This window comes from Peromyscus maniculatus, chromosome 9, assembly GCF_049852395.1.
Source record: "Peromyscus maniculatus bairdii isolate BWxNUB_F1_BW_parent chromosome 9, HU_Pman_BW_mat_3.1, whole genome shotgun sequence".
NCBI classification, from domain to species: domain Eukaryota; kingdom Metazoa; phylum Chordata; class Mammalia; order Rodentia; family Cricetidae; genus Peromyscus; species Peromyscus maniculatus.
This window is the reverse complement of record NC_134860.1, coordinates 24,579,572-24,588,766: the sequence shown is the minus strand read 5'-3', so window position 1 is coordinate 24,588,766 and position 9,195 is coordinate 24,579,572. Positions and strand designations below refer to the sequence as shown.

General features: G+C 43.1%; 1 protein-coding gene and 1 long non-coding RNA gene across 4 annotated transcripts in view; both read left to right on the top strand.

Annotated features, from left to right (window-relative positions):
- The first annotated feature begins 1,888 nt into the window (after positions 1 to 1,888).
- On the top strand, positions 1,889 to 2,667 carry LOC121832046 (uncharacterized). The gene is made up of 2 exons (XR_006075565.2): positions 1,889 to 2,182; positions 2,377 to 2,667. It is a non-coding gene; the product is annotated as an uncharacterized LOC121832046 (long non-coding RNA).
- A 2,171-nt stretch (positions 2,668 to 4,838) lies between these two features.
- The window catches only part of Slc4a7 (solute carrier family 4 member 7), a 94,164-nt gene continuing 89,807 nt past the window's right edge, over positions 4,839 to 9,195 (top strand). For all 3 annotated transcript variants that reach the window (XM_076544478.1, XM_076544477.1, XM_076544476.1), the window contains exon 1: positions 4,839 to 5,023. In XM_076544478.1, the coding sequence (XP_076400593.1) occupies positions 4,976 to 5,023 (48 nt within the window). In that variant the 5' untranslated portion in view covers positions 4,839 to 4,975. The remainder of the gene's footprint in view (positions 5,024 to 9,195) is intronic.

The following is a 9,195-nucleotide window of genomic DNA, read 5'->3' as shown; positions in this document are numbered from 1 at the left end:
ATATCATAGCAAGCCCATAAACAACATCAATTAAAATGGGGAGAAACACAAAGCAATTCTACTAAAATCAGGAACAAGACAAGGATGTCCACACTCTCCATACCTATTCTTTAGTAGTTGAAGTCTTAGCTAGAGCAATTAGACAACTGAAAGAAATCAACAGGCTACAAGTAGGAAGGGAAGAAGTCGAAGTTCTATGTTTGCAGATGATATGATGTTAAATTTAAATGTTGCTAAACATTCCTCTAGAAAATTCCTATAGCTGATAAACACTTTAAGCAAAGTAGCTGGATACAAAATTAAGTCACAAAAAATCAGTAGCCCTTCTATACACAAATGACAGACTGAGAAAGAAATGAGGGAAACAACACCTTTCACAATAGTGTTAAATAATATAAAATATCTTGAGGTAACTCTAACCAAGTGAAAGACTTGTATGATAAAAACTTCAAGTTGTTGACGAAGATATTAGAAGATAGAAAGATCTCCCATATTCATAAATCAGTAGAATTATCATAATAAAAATGGTCATTTTACCAAAAGCAATAAAAAATAATTCAATGAAATCCCCATCCATATTCCAACACAATTCTTCACAGATCTTGAAAGGACAATTTTAGCTTCATATGGAAACACAAAAATCCCAAGATAGTTAAAACAATCCTCAATAATAAAAGAACTACTGGAAGTATTACCATTCCTAATTCCAAGTTGTACTACAAAGTTATAGTAATAAAAACAGCATGGTATTAGCACCAAAACAGACACATTGATCAATGCAATCAAATTGAAGACCCAGATATAAATCCACACACCTATGGATACCTGATTTTTTTTTTTCCGAGACAGGGTTTCTCTGTGTAGCTTTGCCCCTTTCCTGGATCTCGCTCTGTAGACCAGGCTGGCCTCGAAATCACAAAGATCCTCCTGCCTCTGCCTCCCAAGTACTGGAATTAAAGGCGTGGGCCACCACCACCCGGCGGATACCTGATTTTTGAGGCTAGAAATATATACTAGAAGAAATAAGGCATCTTCAGCAAATGATGTTGATCAAACTAGATGTCTGCATGTAGAAGAATGCAAATAGATCTATAGTTATCTTCCTGCAAAAAATTCAACTCCAAATGGATCAAAAACTTCAATATAAAAGCCAATACACTAAGCCTGATAGAAGAGAAAATGGGGAATAGAAAGAAGACTTTCTGAACAGAACATCATTAGCAGAGGCACTAAGATCAACAATTAATAAATAGGCCCTCATGACAATTGAAAATCTTCTGCTAAGGATACTGTCATTTGGACAAAATGGCAGCCTATAGGATGGGAAAAGATTTTTACCAACTATACATCCCATTGAGGGCTAATATCCAAAATATATAAAGAACTTAAAAAAAAACCCTGAATATCAAGAAAATAATGCAGATCTAAACAGAGAATTCTCAATAGAGGAAACTCAAATGGCAGAAACTCTTAAAGAAATGTTCAACATTTTTAGCTATCAGAGAAATGAAAATCAAAACTACTTTGAGATTTTATCTTATGCCTATCAGAATGGCTAAGATCAACAAAAAAAGTGACAGCTCATGTTGGCAAGGATGTAGAGTAAGAGGAACACTCATTTATTGCTGGTGGGAAGACAAATTTGTACAGCCACTATGAAAGTAAGTGGAATTTCCTCTGGAAGATGGAAATTGATCTACCTCAAGACCCAGCTGTACCACTCTTGGATATATACCCAAAGGACACTTTATCCTACCACAGAGACATTTGCTCAACCATGAAATTGCCATAATGGGGGAGACAGAGTCTCAACTGGCCATTTCTTGTCACCAAAGAGGCTTCCAGTACCAGGATTGGGGTGTATCTAATTGAGTTGTTGGCCAAAGAGTTCCTGCTGGAATCTTCAAACAATGCAGGCTGTTGCTAAGGCTGTAGGTTGATGTCCACAAATGATGGCCAGGCCCCATTACTGAAGACAATACCAACACAACTCATTGAGCATGGTGAAGTTGAGCCAGTGCCTACATAGAGCCTTCACTATGTTCTAGGGTCTTTTGTACAGGAAGGTACTCAGTACACTACCGAAAGAGAAACTTAAACACGGAGCCAGCCACAAACCCTCTGATCCACAATGGTGTCCTGCCTATAAGATATGCTAGGACAATGGTGGCACAAAGCTTGTGTGAGTAGCCAACCAATAACTGATTTAATTTAAGGCCCACTCTACAAGATGGGAGCCATACCTGACACTACGTGGGTGACTAAGCACAGGGACCTATGATAAAATCAAATACTACTGTCTTAGAAGAAAGAGGAGGAGGAGGGGGAAGAGGAAAAGATAAAATGACTCTTAATGACATTCTGCTACACTCATAGGTCAGTGTCCTGCTCAGCCACCAGAGAAATTTCCTCCCACAGCCAGACATTATGCAGAGAATGAGAGACCTTGGGACACTCAGCCATAAATGGGATATCTCCATCAAATCCTCCCCCCGCACCTTCCCCCAGAGCTGGAAAAGAGTGTAGGAATCAGAGGTCATGGAGGACACCAAGAAAACAAGGCCCTCTAAATCATCATGATCAAAGTTCATATGAACTCACAGAGATTGAAACAGCTTTATGAGTTTCCTTAGAGCATGAAAGAGTGAATATATGATTCTTGTGCTTCTCTTGTGTTCTTTTCTTTCTATTGGCTTGTTCTGTCCAACTTCAATGTTATATATTTTGCAAAAGAGAGTTGAGAACAATTTTTTTTGGTGTGTGCATGCATGTTTGTATGTCTGTGGAAACTTGTATGTGGAGATACACGTGCATATGTGTGTGTAAGTGGATGAGCTGGTATTTTCCTCAATCACTCTCTACTTTTATTTGTTGAGGTTGGGTTTCTCAGTTGGACCCAGACCATGCAAGGGGCTAGTCTAGCTAGCTAGCTTGGTTGGGAGATCACTGGTCTCTGACTCCCATGTACTATGATGACAGGTAACTGTAGTACCTGCCTGGGTATCATGCATGTTGTAGGGTTCTGAACTTGGCTCCCATGCTTGCTGGGCAAGAGCTTTATCCAGCAAGTTATCTACCCTTCTTCATTATAAAGTGCATTCATAGGATGGGTGATATTGCTCAGTAGTAGACTATTTGTCAAAATGAGTGAAGCCTTCGTTTAAACTTCTAGTTCAGAAAAACTAAAAAGTCAATCAATCAATTAGTTATTCCTTTTCTTTATTTTTTCATTCTCTTTATTCCTTTACTGAAATCTTTCTGAATCATGCTTAGTGAGGCATTAGAATGGAACAAAAGAGTTCTTGTACTTACTAGGACCCCTAGTTATTTCTATTTAGTCTTCACTTCCTCATCTGTAAAATGGGGATACAACACTTGACTAACTCTATTTGGTGTGGTTGTGCAGAACAAGGCAATCTGAGTCATTTATAAAGAAAAGCAGTATTTCTCACAGTTCTCAAGACGGTGGAGTTTAAGGTGGAAAGGCTGCATTTGGTGAGAGAAACTTCTTCCTGTGTCAACCTGAATCTGAAAGCAGAAGGGCTAACGGCATTTATGAGATAGCAAGAGTTGTATTTGCAGTCCCAGATCCTTGGGCTATAAACCCTAATATGCTCATGAGTTTGTGATGCCTTATGTCCTAAATACCTCATCTCTCAACACCATTGCACTGGGGATTAAGTTTCCAATACAGCTTTTTGCGGGACACAGTCAAACCACAGCAAACACACTCTGTAGTATTGTGAGGATTGGAGATGAAACATATTTGCAAAATGTCACCGTCTGTAATTGTAGGTCTCTTCAAATGGTAGTTATTAATGGAAGCACATCTGCTCTTGGACTCATTAGTCACAGTCATGTGCCAGCCTACCCTGTACCTCCTCTCTGGGAAATTTAGAACAAAAGAGGGTCTAGGAATAAAAGCAGGAACAGCCATCCAGTACACTTTGCTATTTATTGTTGACAATGGGCTTTACTAATATCCTGTTAAGGATGGGCAGGAGGTGTGCTCCTGACCTGCTGATAAGTATTTCCTTCCACAGTCGGATTTGGCTTTTCTCAACCTTTTATTGTCTTTATTAACATCCTGAGAACGCTGTTAACAACAGTGATAAGAAGCACACCACATGCCAAGCACCTTCACAGAGGGACGGAAATGTACTTAATCCTTCAATGACCTTGTGTGGTGGAGACCTTCATCACCTGGATACTTGACAGGTGCCCTGTAGGGCCGACCAATAGCGGGAAGGGCCGTGGTACTAGGCCCGCGCAGCGAGCACACCAGGCAAGTGGTCAACTGCATCCCCTCTTTCACAGGGGCCATGATAGAGTTTCTCTAGGAGAGAAACTTGCAGAGGCGGAGAATGAATCGGGCGTCGTCCTGTTTCCCTCCTGCTGGTAAAACACGTGGTGAGGAGCCCGCAGGGGTGGTGACCCCACTCCACTTCAAAAGTCTGAAGAACTTCCGATCCGAAAAACTGAGTTCCACTCTTAGCCTCGGTCAATTAAGCCTTTACAAAGAGGGGCGGGGCCTGTAGGAAACGGACCGTGGGGGCGGGGAGCGGGGGGCCGAACAGAACATCCCGCGCCTCTGATTGGCTGACACGAATGTCTGTTCCCTTCTTCCTCCGCCCCATCTCCGAGCTGCCTAGCCACTGGAGGCGGTCGCTCGACGCCGGCCGCAGTGCCAAACAGGCAGGGGGCGGGCCCCGGGGGGGCGTGCCTGAGCGCGCCCCGCCCCCGCCCGCCAGCCCCGCCCCCGCCCCGCCCCCGGCCCGGCGCGGCTGCCTCCTCCGCGCCGCGTCCTCTGGCTCCCTCAGTCCTCGCGGCACGCCGTTGCCTCTCCGCCTGAGGACGCCCCGCGCCCGCAGCCCGTTCCCGGCGCCAGCGCCGCTCTCCGCGGCCAGCGCTCCGCACAGGGTCGCCCGCCGCGTGCCCGCGTCGGCCGCGGCCTCACCGTGCCCCCGGGCGGGCCATGGAGGCGGACGGCGCCGGCGAGCAGATGAGACCGCTACTCACGCGGGTAAGGAGCGGGGAGGCCGAGGCCCGCAGACAAAGGCGGCGGCGCGGCGGGGCTGCCGGCGGCCTCTGTCGGCGGCCGCGCGCCGCCGTCGCCTTTGTGTGGCGGGGGTCGCGGGGGCCGGCAGCCCGCGGCCGGCCTGCAGCCCTGGCGGACGGCTCCCCCGAGGGCGCGCGTGTCCGCCGGCCGCAGCGCCCCGCTCGCAGCCTCGCGGCGCCGGCCGCCGCCTTCTCCCGCCGCGTGGACGCCGCGGTCCTTGAGCCCGGCTGCTCTTCCTGCGCCCGCCGCCCGTCACCTCTGGCCGGACCGTCGCTACCAGCGCTCTGCGGAGTGTCGGGTCGCCGGCCAGGAGAAGGACCGTGTGGATGTCCTCCTCCGGGCCCCATGGAAAGAGAAAGGACCGCGTCACCAGCCCAGCGGACCCCGCTTTCCCAGTGACACTAGCAAGCCGCTGGAGTAGCCGTGGGCTTGCAGAAGTGGGGTTCTCGTTTAGACGGAGGACAAGTGGCCCTTTCTCAAGAAACAGGGGTGCATATGTGCTCCACAGCGGAGACTGTCTTCTTTCATGGGCTATGACTCAAAGGATGGGGTGGTATTAATTTTCCTACTTGCAATTTTTACTCTGACCAGCGAAAGGGGAGGGAAGCTTGCAGGGATAAAAATTTTCCAGTCTTTTCACAGCAGGGAAAACAACTTTTCACTTTCCTTTTTTAAATTAGAATTTTTCTTAACGTCCTCATCCCACGTTCATTTTAAGATTGTTGTGGAGGCCACGGGCAGTGGTCATTCATTATTACTTCACCATATTCAAATAGAAGTTCTTTAAATATAAAGGGGAACTTGAGTCTGAACACTGAATTCGTTCCGCAGTGGTTATGGGTTTGATGGGTCCCAGTGATGGCGTACTGGAAACTCCTAAGGATTCTTTTTATGGTCTTTGAATGAACTGTTGGGCAGCACCTTCCCCAAGAGTATCTGTCAAATACACTGTTGCTTATTCTTAACCTTATTTGCACATTTTCAGCTGAACAGTAAACAGTATCAGTTTTCATTCTCAAACACTGTCTGCTTAAGCAGACGTAGTTCATAATACCGCCATTGCCACTCATTCATTCATTCTCTGCAGTAACTTATTAATATATTCTGTAGTGTCCAGAGTAGAACCCGCTTTTTCCTAATAGGAGCTTCATTCAAAGGGATGTGGGTGTGTCTACAACGAAGGACAGGATGGGACAAACAGATGGCAATGAACTCTCAGTTCTGGTATTAGTGGCATAATAGGAGAGTATTTTGGAAAGTCATATTCCCTAAGTCTTTGGGAGAATAAAATGTCAATAGTAAACTTACAGAAATTAATAATAGAAATAAAATTCAGAAAATTTTCAAAATTTTCTGACCAAATGAAGCAGTGAAAATGGGTTGAAATGGTGGAGGGTGCTCTGATTTTTGAAAAGTGGGACACTAACAAAGTTAGAGTTTTCCATGCTCACTTTACTTTGATAAGTGAAAGTCATAAAAATGAAATACTCTGATGTTGGCCAATTGTAACTCTTTCTTTCTTTCTTTCTTTCTTTCTTTCTTTCTTTCTTTCTTTCTTTCTTTCTTTCTTTCTTCTTTCTTTCTTTCTTTCTTTCTTTCTTTCTTTCTTTCTTTCTTTCTTTCTTTCTTTCTTTCTTTCTTCTTTCTTTTTCTTTCTTCCTTCCTTCCTTCCTTCCTTCCTTCCTTCTTCTTTTTTTCTTTTTTTTTTAAATAGGGACTCACTTTGTCCTTCAGGCAGGCCTCAAATTTGCTACAGTCTTTCTGTCTCGGTCACACTAGTGCTAGGATTACAGGCATGAGCCACCATGCCCACCCAACTCTCACTTATAACTTTTAGTTCACAATAGACTGGCCTTGCCAAAAGAGTAGACTAAAATCAATACTTAAGCACCACCTTAAGTTTATAATTATGCAAAGAATTGAGTGGCCGTTAAGTTGGTGGCCATTTATATTATTCTGAAAATGGGGCCCATTCTTTTCATAATGTAGTATCTAAGGTTTCTTCTCCTAGAATTATGATTCTCACTGACCATAGCATTGGAAAGAACAATCTTACCTTGCATTATCTCTTGTTTTGAGGGATTAAACAGGGTGAGGGAAAGCTCACACATGCTAGGCTTGTGCCACCATGTCTGACTGCAACTTTTGTTTTGCTTTAATAAAAATATCACCTTTGTAGGTATCACTTAGAATTTATCAAAGTCTTACTTCTTAGTGTAGAGTAAGTAGTTGTTAGTCATATTTTCTAGTGTAGGCTGTAAACAAATGGTAGCATTTTTCTAGCAATAGCAAATAAGCTTTCTTTTGAACATTTTGGCAATGTCCCATGTAAAGGTTGCTTCTATGATTTCTTCCATTATTAGGCTTTTTGTTGTTTTTATTTGTTTGTTTTTCAACACAGCTGTTATAGGTCTGTGTTTCATCGCTGGCTGTCCTGGAAATCACTTTGTAGACCAGGCTGGCCTTGAATTTACAGAGATCCACCTGCCTCTACCTCCTGAGTGCTGGGATTAAAGGAGTGTGCCACCACCCACCTGGCTTTTTTTTTTTTTTAAATTATTATTAAAGGCAAGGTTTCTGTGTATTGAGGATGATCTTGATCACCATATAGCCAGAACTGGCCTCAAAATGCATCAACCTCCTGCTTCAGCCTTAAATGCTGGGATTATAGGCATATTTTACCTCACCCAGCTTCATTTCATAGATATTAAGTGTCTCATGGATATTGGGTGCTGGGAAAATAGACATACAAGGTAGATGGAGTCCTGCCTTCAGTGAGTTTATTTTGGCGTGTTGGGAGAACACAGTGATATAGCCTTTATATTCCACTTGTGAATGCCAGTTAAAACATTTCATGAGTCTGTTAGAAATAGTTCTTGAAAAATAGATATTAGGCTAAATGTAATAAGACTCAAATAACCCAGCTTTTGTGAGTCTGTAAATAGCCTTATTTTGGGGGACTGGGTTGCTATTGACAGCTTTTAGGTATATGGCACCCCAGGAGTATTACTAGAACTCCACTAACCTTTTTGGCTTATTCTTGGTAATTTGAGTTCCAATTTGAGTTCATGGGTTTGTAACCGTAAAGTGAGAGGCAGCATACCTGTCATCTGTCTAAGGAAATTGGACTTGGATTGGGGGACCATTGTATCTGATCCTGAGACAGATGACGGCTGCTCTAAGAGGAGCCATCACAGGGTTTCTTTTGATTGAGCAGAGGATATGAAAATTAGCATGGTCTTATACTAAACTCTTATTAGATGAGTAGATTAAAATTAAAAGCCAAAGTACCCTGGCATTGGAGGAACCTAGTATAACATTTTAGTGGCCTATATATATAAACTTCAGTAGTTACTTGTCAACATCCTGTAATGGGTTGTTTTTCTTCCTTTTTCTCTCTTCTTTCTTACTCGATCTTACCACAAATAAGATCTTAGAGCCGATAGGATTTGCAGCTACACAAAGGGTCCTTTATGTAAAGGAACATTATGGGTGTGAAAGTCAGTTCCAGCTCACCATCCTTCTGTCTCAACCCTCCATACAGCTGGGGTAATAATCAACACACATTATTTTACACTCCTGCAGTTACAATTCTTTTGTACATTTAGTAATTCTCAGTTTTGAAGTAAATGTATCAAAAAGAAATTATAATTTTTATTAGTAAAATATGTATCTTCTTTGTTTACCAGAGTATCACATATTTTATTGAGATTTAATGATTTGGACAAGTTTAGAGTTGTGTTTTTGAAGATGCTTAACCACTAAGAGGGCCTGTGACTGGTGTGATTCAGGCTGTAGCAGTGCTGGGGTCTGTGACTGGTGTGATTCAGGCTGTAGCAGTGCTGGGGGCCGGATACTAGAAAAGTGCTAGGTTGGCCTGTGACTGCTATAGCAAGAGTGGATTAGATATTATGTGGTTATGATATAGATTTACATTTATCTGGAGCTGATACTATTTGAATTTTAATGCATTTAATGAAGCAGGTTTTTTTTTTTTTAACCCCAACAGTATAGAAGTGAAGAGTTACAGCAATTTTGACAAAACGCATTAGTGTTTTAAATACCTATTCTTTCTTGTGCAGAGAGTGTTATGTGGACTAAAGCCATTTGCTTCCCATTCTGTTCATATCTCTGTG